The 13,731-nt window shown below is 38.7% G+C and overlaps 1 protein-coding gene across 1 annotated transcript in view; it reads left to right on the top strand.

Moving 5' to 3' along the window:
• Positions 1–498: 498 nt before the first annotated feature.
• The window catches only part of tnfaip6 (tumor necrosis factor, alpha-induced protein 6), a 30,403-nt gene continuing 17,170 nt past the window's right edge, over positions 499–13,731 (top strand). The window contains exons 1-3 of the mRNA XM_038273203.1: positions 499–647; positions 3,883–4,020; positions 12,410–12,571. Coding sequence (XP_038129131.1) covers positions 548–647; positions 3,883–4,020; positions 12,410–12,571 — 400 coding nt within the window. The 5' untranslated portion in view covers positions 499–547. The remainder of the gene's footprint in view (positions 648–3,882; positions 4,021–12,409; positions 12,572–13,731) is intronic.

The raw sequence follows: 13,731 nt of genomic DNA, 5'->3' as shown, positions 1-13,731 counted from the left end.
CTTATTTTAAATGTATATTGTCTTTTTCCACTGGCAAAGTGTCTCACGTACCTACTCAATTCAAGAAAAAATCCACTTATTTCAAGAATAAATGACTTATTCAGATCTACTTTTTTTGCAGTGTAAGTGAAACACGTTGCCAATGGAACAAGACAATTTACATGTAAAATATAAAAAAAAATATTTCATTGTATTTTTTCAACTGTATTTTATCTAATTACCTTATTTTAAGAGTAAAAATCCTCATTCGATTGGCAGTTTATCTTATATACCTACTTAAATTAAGGGAAAATACAATTAATTTAAGAACAGTTGACTCATTTTTGATCTAGAAAAGAATATTTTATAATGTTTAAAATGCATCATGAGCCAAACATAGTAGTTAGAAAAGAACCATGACTGGGTTTAATCATTCCGCCATGCTGGGTGTTTGCCACCGCCCCCCGGAGGCTGGAGTGTCCGTATAAAAAGCCGCCACTGCAGAGCAGCAGAGGACAGAACAGCTGCAAACATCTGCTCAGAACAGCTGCACTCCATCAGCTCCAGGATGCACGTCTTGGCTCTCCTCTGGACTCTGGTCTTACTACTGAAAGAGGCACAAGCGTGGGGCTTCAGAAATGGAATATTTCACAACTCAATATGGCTGGGTAATTACCAATACCTCATCTTGAAAAGAAAATGTAATATTTGTTATTATTTAATTAATTTAACTTCCTATTATTAGAGAAGAACTTTAGAATTTTTGGATAGAAATCATCCAGAACTGAAGAGATAAATCTCTCCAGTAATGTTTGAGGGTTTTTCTTTTTTGTTCTTAAAATGTTCTGCTTTCCTGAAGCTGTTCTCATTTAAAGTGAGGATTTCGAAGAGTTAATGGAGCATGCAGCAGTCCTGCATGTTTACTGCCTGGCTGTGCTGCACGAGGCCTGTTAACACGTGGAAATGACTTCACCTCAGGCCCCTAAATCCTCAGCAAAGAAACACTGCAGCTGAAGGGGTCTATCATGCAGGGGCTAAATTCACTAAAGTTTACATGGGAAAAATCGTAATTTTTTCTTAAAATAAGTGCATTTGTTCTTGGATTAAGAAAGTAAAAGATACATTTTGCCAATGGAACGAGACAATTTACATTTAAAATAAGAAAACACAATTTCATTGTCTTATTTAAAGTGCATTTTATCTAATTATCTTATTTTAAGAGTAAAACACTCATTCCATTAGCAAACTATCTCATTAGCCTGCTCAAAATAAGGTTAAATACACTTAATATAATATGTTTTATTGTTTCTAGATCATTTTTCCAGTGTAGTTAATCTTGCTGCTTGTGGCACTTCCATCTCTCACCGTGTGTGTTTCATTTTGATAACTGGCTTGGCTCAGAATCATCTGCGGTTTTCCTCTGCGTTAATCTAGATGCCACGACAGGAGCCGTGTTTTTCTTTGGATTTATTTTTATTTATTTGACGGGGATGTTGTACATTAATAAGCATTCCTGCAAACGCAGCAGAATTAGCCAAAAGGCTGTTTTTCATCTGTTGTCTCTGGACAGATCTTAAAATTGTCTTCCTAGAAACACAACAGTAAGAATTTTACAGTGAAAAATATAAAAAGAAATAAAAACTTTTCAAAACTTGTTTCAATATACAGAATAAATGTTTGCTAGACTACAGATTTTAGGTTCATAAAATAGAATAAAACATTCAAATAAAAATAATTACATTATATATATAGACTCAGCAGAGACACATGTGGCAGCACACTACAAAACATTGAATTCTAAATAAGTCATTTTTTCTTGAATTTAGGAGGTAAGTGAAACACTTTGCAAATGGAACAAGAGAATTTACATTTAAAATAAGGGAAAAAAATAGCATTGTGTTATTTCAAATGCATATTGTCTAATTATCTTATTTTAAGAGCAAATTACCGATTCTATTGGCAAATCATCTTATTTATCTACTCAAATGAAGTGGAATAATAATGGAAGACATTCAACTAATGCTGACATGACTGCACTGCAAAAAAATGAAATCTAAATAAGTCATTTTTTCTTGAATTAAGGATTTAAGTGAGGAACTTTGCCAATGGAACAAGACAATGTACACTTAAAAAAGGAAAAAAACAATTGCATTGTCTTATTTCAAGTGCATAATATCTAGATAACTTATTTTAAGAGTAAAAATACTCATTCCATTTGCAAATCATCTTTTTTACATGCTCAAATTAAGGGTAAATACCCATAATTTAAGACATTATTACTCACTTTGAGATTGTTTTTGCAGTGTGAGGTGTTCACCTGAAAAATTTTCTAGAAATAAGTAAACATTTCTTAAATTATGTTTACCCTTCATTTCAATAGGTATATAAGATGATTTGCCAATGGAATGAGTATTTTTACTCTTAAAATAAGATAATTTGATAATATGCACTTGAAATAAGACAATGAAATTCTGTTTCTTTTATTTTAAATGTAAATTTTCTTGTTCCATTGGCAAAAGTTCTCTTTTACCTCCTCAATCCAAGAACATATACACTTATTTTAAAGCTACAGTGTGTAATAATTACAGGGATATACAGTCAGAAATGTAATATATTATACATAACTATGTTATTTATCATCATCTACGAGCTCAGGCTCTTAACCTTAATATTTGCGTTGCCTTAGAATTCGTTATTTATAATTACATAGGAGCGGGTCTCGCAGCCATGGAGGCAGACATCTTTGCGCTACGGCAGCGCAGAGCCAACAAACTAGCGATTGTGAGATCGCCCATTACGCTCGAAAGTAACTACGGCAAGTTGAGAGAGATGAACTGAGACGGTACTGAACAGTAGATGGCAGTATTAAAATGATCTATGTAAACAAACCTCATCACTTGAGAAGGTAGGTGATGCGGGCGTCGTGGAAGACATTTTGTCCCGTAACGCTCGCCGTACTGTTTGGGGGGAGAAGCGGTGGGGGGGAGATGTTCATGTTGCTGCGGTCTGCAGTCTGACCGCTAGATGTCGCTGAAAATTACACACTGTAGCTTTAATTTAAGAAAAAATGACTCATCTAGGTTTGTTTTTTTTTTCGATTGTTATGAGCCAGTATTTTAGATGCTTTTTGAACACTGGAAAAACGATCTAGAAATAAGTAAATATTTCTAAAATTAAGTGTATTTACCCTTATTTTGAGTAGGTAAATGAGATAGTTTGCCAATGGAATGAGTATTTTTACTCTTTAAATATGATAATTAGATAATATGCACTTAAAATAAGACAATGCAATTGTGTTTTCTTATTTTAGGTGTAAATTGTCTCGTTCCATTGGCAAAATGTCTCTTTTACCTCCTCAAATCCAAGAACAAATACACTAATTTTATGAAAAAATGACTTATCTACATTTCGATTTTTTCGAGTGTATGTTCAAAGTTCGCTGATGTTCTGAGGGACAGAGTTCCACTCCTGAGCTGTTGTGACTGCAAAGGCTATTTGACCAAAAGCATTTCTATGCAGAGGAAAAACACCGTCTCCTCTGGCCGACCCCCATGTTGCTATCAGTGTGACTGAGTGGAGGAGATGACACACCATGGATTATTTAGCAAAACAGACAGAGGTTTGAATGCTTGATGGAATTTTCCCAGCTTAAAATGGGGATTATTTAGATGCTTTTTATATCCAAAATTTAGATTTTATGTAGAGATTCTAAAGGTTTTAGTGGGGTTTTATTTGCCTGTGACCAGGTTGTAACTGTACATGAACATTTTAGCTGCCTGGAGTGACAAGTTTGATCTTATGAAACGTAAATTTGTAATATTAAATTAGACTGTATTGCACACCCTTTTTATTTGGGATTTTTGAATTTTGACACAGCTTTTCTGTTTTCTTTGTTTTTGACAGAACAAGCAGCTGGGGTTTACCATCGTGAGTCACGAAAGGGGAGGTATCAGCTGACGTACAGGGAGGCCAAGGCTGTCTGCCAATACGAGGGCGGGAAGCTGGCCACCTATGAGCAACTGGAGGCAGCGCGTCAAATAGGTCTGCATCCAATCACTCACAAATTCACAGATCAGCCTTGTGGTCTCTTTAAAAGTAAACCAGACTCCTCTGTGATGACACTCAACACTGAATCCCTTCACCCTGAAGTTTTCCCTGTGATGTTTGCTCTGTCTTTACTCTTTAAAATACATCAGATGGCGGATCGGAAATGATGCAGCACAGCTCCTAACTGATGGAATGCTTTTAACGTGCACAGAGGGGTTAGAGGTTAAGGGGAAGCAATGAAAAGTGTGACAGAAATGGAAAGAGGTGTGATGGAAAAGGGCCATAAAAGCCTTTGAACAACATCTCTGGTTCACTTTAGAAATTGCTGCTTTATTTCTTTCACATTGCACTGGAAAAAACAATCTAGAAAAAGATAAGGTAAAAAATGTCTTAAATTAAGTGTATTTACCCTTAATTTGAGTAGATAAATCAGATGATCTGCCAATGCACTGCAAAAACGATCTAGAAATAAGTAAAAATGTCTTAAAAAGTGTATTTTCCCCTAATTTCAGTAGGTAAATGAGATAGTTTGCCAATGGAATGAGGATCTCTACTCTTAAATTAAGGTAATTAGATAATATACACTTGAAATAGAACTATTCAATATTCTTTTTCTTATTGTAAGTGTAAATTGTCTTGTTCCATTGGCAAGATGTCTCACTTAGTTCCTCAATCCAAGAAAAAAATGCACATATTTTAAGAAAACAATGACTTATTTAGATTTTGATTTTTTCCAGTGTGGAATCATAATTTTTACTCTTTGAATAAGATACTTCGATAAAATGCACTTAAAATAAGACAATGCAATTGTGTTTTATCATTTTAAATATGATTTGTCTTGTTCCATTGGCCAAATGTGTCTTTTACCTTCATAATTCAAGAACAAATGCACCTAATTTAAGAAAAAATGATTGTGATGTCTTTATGTCAGATCAGAGGTGGATTAGTTGAAATAGAGATTCCAAGTTTCCTGTTAAAGCTGAGCTGCAGCTTCTGGTTATTTAACAATTAGATAAGAAGATACATTTTTGGAATTGTACCTGCAGTCATTTATTATTCACATGAGGAGCAGAGATTTCACACAGCATTATGTTCCAAACTGGAAAAACAATCTAGAAAAAGGTAAAAATGTTTTAAATTAAGTGTATTTACCCTTAATTTGAGTAGGTAAATCAGATGTTCTGCCAATGGAATGAGTATTTTTACTCTTAAAATAAGATATTTAGATAAAATGCACTTGAAATAAGACAATGCAATTGTTTTTTCTTATTTTAAGTGTAAATTGTCTTGTTCCAAAAAATTCACTTATTTTAATACAAAACTATTCTAGATTTCGATTTTTTTCAAGTGCACCAAATACACTGAAAGCAAGATTGTCTCTGCTTCTGTCTCCTTGAACCCCAGTGGGCCTCAGCAGATGGCCGCTCACACTGAGCCTGGTTCTGCTGGAAGTTTCTTCCTGTTCAAAGGGAGTTTTTCCTCTCCTCTGTCACTACAAGCATGCTTAGTGTGAGGGATTGCTGAAGAGTCAATGAGTCGATGCAATCAACTGGTTTTCCTTAGATAGAAAACTTTGAATCAATCTGACTGGATGATCTGGTGAACTGGAAAGAGACCTGAGATGACATGATGTGAATTGGCGCTATAGAAATAAACTGAATTGAATTGGATTAGAAAAATCACTGAGATTTCTCTTTTTTGCCAATTTTTCCGTTTTATTGTCCAATGTTTCCAAACCTTTTTTGACCTGTGAACCCTTTTGGGCATTTTTTCGTACCATGAGTTTCCCTCTCTGTCAGAAGTATTGATGACTGCCCAAAAGTGGAACATACAATAACTGAAATGAAAACTATTTTACTTCATCTTTTAATTTAAAATAAAATCATATTATATTTTAATACAAAATAAAATTGTATTATGAACCTGTTTTTATAAAATTGGAGCTCCTTTGAGTAACTCCCTTATAATCACATTTAAATTTGATTAATTGGAAACAAAATGCAGAACTATAGTCAGACTGACTTAATCAGTTTTATTTGTTTTCATCCAGACACCTGAGCTGCTTTGATGAGCTCCTACAGCTCAGTGTGAAAACCAGCAGATCCCAGGCTGTTCTCTTGATCCAGTCTGTTCTTCTGCTTGGTTTTGATGAGTGTCAAACCTGAAGGTGAACTCAAACATATAAGAAAAAATGAACTTTTGTTTGATAAATGTTTATTTGATTTTTCAATTGGGTCCTCACAAAGTAAAATAGATACCACCTCCATTTTATTTCACTGCCTAAATAATAAAATAATTTCCTGCACCCCTTGCAATACACTCACGGACCACCAGGGGCACACGTAGCCCCGGTAGGGAAATACTGCAATAACCCACAGACAATCAGAATCAGATCAGAATTAGAAATACTTTAATAATCCCAGAGGGAAATTACTTTTGTTACACGCTCCAGTTACAGTTTTATATATATATATATATATATATATATATATATATATATATATATATATATATATATATATATATATATATATATATATATATATATATATATATATATATAGAGAGAGAGAGAGAGAGAGAGAGAGAGAGAGAGAGACAGAGAGAGAGAGTTAAAGGTAAAAATGAAAAAGAGATAAAATATATACACATGTAGCTCTTCTGTATATATATATGCATATGTAAAAACTAAATCCTAGTAAAGTGAAAATCCAAGTAAAGTGATAAATCCAAGTAAAGTGATACATGGTTTGCAAAAATACTGCATAAATGTCAATTACAGAGGGGGGGGGGGCTGAATCTCTTGAGGTATAGAGATTGATGACCACAGGTAGGAATGATTTCCTGTGGCGCTCTGTGGTGCATCTGGGCAGAGATGGAAAGCTCAAAACTTTGCTCATGACTTTGCTAAACTAGGCCTTTTCTCAGCCTTCCTGTTACCTTCTCCCTATTGCCTGTGGCTGCTGCTTTAATGCAGACACTCCACTGATCTGCTGTGGTGAAGAGAGAGCTAAGCGAAAAGGCAAAGCACTGGATTTACTCTTCTATCGACGTTCCTACCAGTGGAGGCTGGTGAAAAATATTTTTGGTGGGGCTGATATAGCCTAGTGTATGTCTCCAACTAATCCGGAATAAGAATTCAAATAAACAATTGGACAATACATACAATTTAACAGTAATGATTTAATTTACTATATAATAACAGTAACAGTGATGATTTGGGTCACTGTGACGGGGTTCTTTGGCCTCCAAGAATCCAGTCTCAGTCGGGTTACCGGTGTTGGTGATTTATTGAGCTCAAAAACTCAAAACAGGGTGCAAAAGAAACTAAACATACAAGATACTCTGGGCCTCAGCCTCCCTCCGGTTACCAGCAATGTAACAAAGAAACAGAAAACAAAAATGGCCGCTTTTCTTCCCACAGCCCTCATTAAATAGTTTAAGCCCCTCACATCAGGCTCTCTTAATTCTGATTTCTTCTCATTAATCAGTTTTGTCCATATATTACCTCCACAAACAATTGATGTACAAAAACAAATAATTTTTACAACTTAATTCTTTTACACAGATTCATTGACTTATTCAATTACACCAAACTGGGTTTGAACCCAGCAAAGACGCAGCCAGACTGAAGATGACAAGTCCCCGTAGCATAAACACGTACACACCCACACCCCCCACACACCCACACGCACACACACACACCCACACACACGGCTAACCCCACTGAAATATTAAGTGTGCTCCCTCAATACGCCAGCAGGTAACCAGGAACAGCTTGTGTGTTTTAAGTTCATGGAGCTACTGGGCTCAGCGCGAGTGTATTGGTCCTCACAAACACAGTATAACAGGAATGTGTGTGTGGCGCGCAAAGTTAGAGAGGTAGTTTTAAGCGACGAGGTGGATTCGTCACAGTCACAATAACCATGACATGAAATGTTCATATCCTACAACAGGGATATTCTTCTGGCAAACGGGTAGATAAATAAGGATCTCACCGAATTTGGTGGAAGCTGCATCTCGGTCGTTACATTCGCCATCTTCCCTCTAACTGTCTGCACCTGCGCTTGGGTTCAGAAGCCTGTTAAAGCGCAGTATTTTCAGCGCCCCAATACCATAAAGTTCCGAGACGCTGATTGGCCATTAAATTCACCTAGCAATAGTACATGATTGACAGATTCTCTGCAAATGTGGGTCTGTCTGATCAACGCCCCCAGAACAGAGACGGTAGGAGTCTGTCTGTGGAAATCCACAAATTAATGACAGTAGATAGGGAAATGTAGTTTATATAATTTGTTTTGCTTATAGGTACACAGTCTAGAGAGTAAAACTGACATTTATGAGTTAATTTCTAAAAATATATTTTACGTTTCTCTCTTCTTATCAGGGAGGGCGGTGCCCCAGCGCCCCCTATGGGCCGGCCGCCACTGGTTCCTACCCTCACTTATGGTCATGAAATCTGGATCATGACCCAAAGAACAAGATTCTGGGTTCAAGTGACTGAAATGAGCTTTCTCTGCAGGGTGTGTGGGCTCTCCTTTAGCGATAGGGTGAGGAGCTCCATCATCGGGGAACGGCTCAGAGTAGAGCCGCTCCTCCTTCACATCTAGAGAAGTTAGGTCATGTGGCTCGGACATCTTTTGGGAAGCCCCCTGGACGCCTCCAGGCACGTCCCACTGGGAGGAGGCCCAGGGGACGACCCAGGATGCGCTGGAGGGACTATGTCTCTCGGCTGGCCTGGGAGCGCCTCAGGAGTCCAGAGGAGTCTGGATAGAGGGACGTCTCTGCTGAGACTGTTGCCCGGGCAACCTGAGCCCAGATGAATTAGGTGACATTGAGTACGAGTACTTGTAGTTACTTTAAATGTACTTCAACAAATGTGAACTACAGGCATATATATGCCTTTTACACTAGTAGTGTAAAGATGACTGTACTAGCTGTATATTTTAGTTTTTTTATTTAACTATGTAACATCATGCTTTTGCAAACTTAAGAATGTCCCATACATTGCAAAAAAGTATTAAATTAGCATACTTTCAAGTACACTACCAGTACATGATCTGTTAAATACTTGCTATATGTATGCTCTACTTAACTAAATAAACTTAAAGTATACAACTTTTTACTATCATTCATATAATTTAAAGGTTCATTTTAATAAACTTCAAATTATTACTTATAAACTATAAGTAGACTCGGATGTTTATTATTACATTAAGTTTAGGTTCATATATGGACATATGTAAAGTAAACTATATATTGTATTCGTCAAAGTAAACTTAAGGTTGGTCAATTTACTCCCAAGAACTTTATTTGTTTGTAAACTTCTGCTCTACTTGCATCAATGAATTTGGTAAACCTGGAATATATACATAGAAGATACGTATATATTCAGTAAATATGAACTTCATATATGAAGATATGAACTTGAATTATGCCTAGTTTTAGTTTGCTAAAAATAATCTGGCTCCACTGCATTGGGATGGTTTACTTTTAATAGTTAAACTTTAAATCAGTACAGAATTATGCATAAAAAAGTGAGTTAAAACTTCACCAGCGCAGATGGAGTGTCTGCATAGCTTAGCATGAGGTCCATGAAAAATGGACAGTGTTCGATCTGTATGAAGACACAGCCAGTATGGTATTTACTTAACCTTCCTCTTGTGTTAGCTTTCTGCTGCCATCTGTAGTGTTAGCGGGTCATTTTGGACCCGAGTATTAAATCAGCCATAAAATACCCTAAAAACAATCTTTTATCATCCAATGTTTTTCTTAACTCTTGTTTAGCTGATTGGGCTCCCTTATCTATGAAAAGATTGGTTTTAATATTTTTTGTGGCCCCCTGGGCCTTTGTTTTAGCAGCATACCCCTCGTTTTCAATGTCTAAAAAGTGGTCAAATGAACCTTAAGAGAAGAAAGCAACAAAATAATCAGTTGTTTTGTTACCTGAGTGCAACTGAGAGATATTAAGACACATTTCATAAATGTTCAACAAAAAAAAGATTTTAATTTTAATATTATCAAATATAGTAACATCTATGGTGTTTCGGGTCATTTTGGACATGTATATATTTACTTCAAGAAAAGGGTAAAAACAAGTCTTTTTTCAATTGAACTTGAATACAATATTTATATTTGTGTATATTTACACTTTTAGTGTGTTCTTTGCAGATATATTTGTTGCAGGTGAAGCACACTGTGTAGGTTTTTCTGTCCATATTGCTAGGGCAGACCTGACACCTCTTTCTTTTTGAGCGAGGTGGTCTCACTGGCATTGTGGCTGTGGATGGAGTGCTTGAGGCAGGGCTGGCTGCAGAGGGGGAAGGTGATGCTGATACTCTTCTTGTTGCTGTGGATGTGGATGGCGTGTTTGGTGACCACTGCAGCTGTCTGACCAAATCTGCAGTAGCTGGGTCTCGGGGCACCCGTTCCCGTTGCTCAATGTGCGGCTTGACAAGGGAATTCCCGAGCTCCTCAAGAAACATTCTCCGCTTAGTGTTTTGGGTTGAATTCCACCCTTGGTGAATATGGGTCCACAACATAAATGCATTGTATGCAGACACATTGAGGATGTTGTAAAACACAACCATAGGCCATCTCCTGGTCATTCGCTGGCAAGTGTAGGTGGCAGTCAGCTTGTCCAGATTGTCCACTCCTCCTGTCCTTCACCAGCCACATTTCAGCGGGCAGCTCAGGTTTATTTTTTTTATGGTGCCCACCATGGTGAGTTTCCTTCTGAGAAGTTCTTGTCCAAGGTCATAGCATGTAAAAAAATTGTCACAAGTGATGTTGTGACCCTGCAGTCCAGTAGTCAAATCGAGGACTACCCGTTTTCCTTGGTTTTTTTCAAGGATGCCGCTTGCAGATTTTCCTGTGTAAATCTGTAGGTTCCACGCATAGCTTGTTTTAGCATCACAGGCTGCCCAGATTTTTATGCCATATTTGCCTGGCTTGCTGGGCATGTATTGCCGGAACGGGCATTTTCCTCGAAAAGGGAGAAAACATTCATCCTGGGTTGAACATCAGTGGAAGGAGTTGCACCCATCTCTCCCAAACATCCCTGATGGGAGCAAGCTTGTAAGATTTTGCTCTGGTGTATCATTGTCAAATCTGAGGACTCTTGAGATCATCTGAAAGGTCCAAAGCAACATTGTTGCCCGTTCTCAGAGGCCTGCTCATCTCCATCGCTAAAATCCTGCGTGTCCTCTGCCTCATTTGCTGCAAAGATGTGATCCAAAGCTTTATTTACAGTGAATCTTCTCCTTATTGTTGCATCCTGTGAATTGGCGATGTGTACTCTTCAAGTCACCACCTCTACACTCAAATGGCTTGACAAGCCTGGACATGTCTCCCTTTGTTTGTTCTCGCAAAAAGGCAAAGACAAAAGGCCCTAAATGAAGCTCAAGTGGTTGGAAGAAGAGGCTGTTGGTTGATTGTGTGTTCATGATTACATTTTAGGCATTTTTTATTGTTTTAAGATCAAAAATTTTAACCGGGTCACAAATGACCCAAACACCACAAAAGTCAGTTTTTTCCACCAGAGCACTTTATAATTTAGTAAAAAAATAAAATTTGATTTTACTTTGTTTAAATTGAAGTCCTTGACAAAGTCAAAAAGTTTCAACGCAAAAAACAAATGTATGAAGTACTTTTATGCATGCTAAAACTCAAAACGGGTCCGTAGGGACCCTAGCACCATAGGAAGGTTAAATAGACAGAGATATATGTCTACTCTGGAAAAAATCTAAATCTAGATAAGCCATTTTTTTTCTTAAAATAAGTGCATTTGTTCTTAAATTGAGAAGGTATAACAGACATCTTGCCAATGGAACAAGACAATTTACATTTAAATAAGGAAACACAATTGCATTTTTATTATTTCAAGTGCATTTTTATCTAAATATCTTATTTTAAGAGTAAAAATACTCATTCCATTGGCAAATCATCTCATTAACCTACTAAAATTAAGGGTAAATGCACTTAATTTGAGACAGTTTTACTTATTTCTAGATTGTTTTTCCAGTGTATATAAAATAGTGCAATATTGGATCTGCATGTTGTTGCCTATTTGTGTGTTTCTTTGCAGTCTGATAATTTTTGCTTGGCTTGTTTTACCCCCCAGCACTTTTTAGAGCTACAGTAACATTCCCTTTGCTCTGCACAGCTGCAAGCCCTGCTAGGCTCTGTGCCATTGGCTACAGTTTAGTTTTCCGAACCCCAGGAGTCTCCACAAAGAGAAATAAATAAATGCTCTCCAATAGGCTTTCATTAACTGTTTCTCTAAATGTTTGGAGGTTCTGGAGGGAAGATCTGAATTATCAGCACAGAGCCTATAACCTGTGGTGGCAAAACAAAAAACACGGCGTCATTCTCTTGCTTTTAGGTTTGCACGTGTGCGCCGCTGGATGGTTCGACAAAGGACGCGTCGGCTATCCCATCGTCAAACCTGGTGCCAACTGTGGCTATGGGAAAGTTGGCATCATCGACTATGGATACAGGCTGAACAAAAGTGAGAGATGGGACGTTTACTGCTACAACCCACACTGTGAGTGAAAGCTGTTACTTTAATTACTATTATAACAATACTGATAATAAGCTGTTTTACACCTGCTAAATTCATATTGTTTCTGTCAGGTTTTAGTTGTGGTTTGGAGGACCCAAATGCAGAGGCAGAGGCTGAGGAGATCTCTTGGCAGTTTTAATGGGGCAAAACAGTAAACAAAGGCAGGGATCCAAAAATGCAACTAATAATAAAAAGGCAAACCAGAACAGAGGAGACATCTGGGGAAAACCAAACACGAGGAGCCAGGAAGAGACGAGGAACATAGACCACAGCATGGGAAGACAGCTAAGACAAGGAACCAACAAAGAGTGAGAGCAGAGGGAGAGCATATATAGGAGAGAGAGACAAAGGGAGGGCTAACGAGCAGACAAGGAACAGGTGTGAGAGGAGACAACGAGGGAGCCAAGGGGAAAGGAACATACACACACAAGAGGGCAAAAGGGGACAACAGGAAAACATGAGAACTAATATAAATCTAGAAATACAACAAAACTGGAATTAAACCAATAAATCTAGAAAACAAGGAGCAAAGTAAAGAACAGCAGAACCAAGACCATGACAGTGCCCCCCACTTAAGGGCGGATCCCAGACGCCCTAAAATGTCCAGAAACAAAAAACAACCCACCCTGGGTGGGCGGAGGGGGGAACCAGGAAGGAGGGCACGAAATACAAAACCAAACGCAGAGTCCAAACAAAACCAAAACAACCCACCCAAGGTGGGCGAGGGCAAACAAAGTCTCTGGAGGGCGGCCGTGTGGCCGGAGGCCAGGAAGAGTCTCTGGAGGGCGGCCGTGAGGCCGGAGGCGAGGCAGAAGCTCAGGAGGACGGCGACGCCGTCTCTGACGAAGGAGGCTCTCTGGAGGGGGCCGGCGGCGACGCCGTCTCTGAAGGAGGAGGGCCCCAGGAGGTCGCCGGCGGCGACGCCGTCTCTGACGGAGGAGGGCCCCAGGAGGTCGCCGGCGGCGACGCCGTCTCTGACGGAGGAGGGCCCCAGGAGGAGGCCGGCGGCGTCTCTGATGAAGGAGGAGGGCCCCAGGAGGAGGCCGGCGGTGGGGCCGGAGGCGAGGACGGAGGAGGGCCTCTGGAGGCCGGCGGTGGGGCCGGAGGCGAGGACGGAGGAGGGCCTCTGGAGGCCGGCGGTG

Source organism: Cyprinodon tularosa, unplaced genomic scaffold, assembly GCF_016077235.1.
Source record: "Cyprinodon tularosa strain WSP-4 unplaced genomic scaffold, ASM1607723v1 ctg860, whole genome shotgun sequence".
NCBI lineage: Eukaryota > Metazoa > Chordata > Actinopteri > Cyprinodontiformes > Cyprinodontidae > Cyprinodon > Cyprinodon tularosa.
Note: the sequence above shows the minus strand (reverse complement) of the source record. Positions and strands in the feature narration are given on the sequence as shown.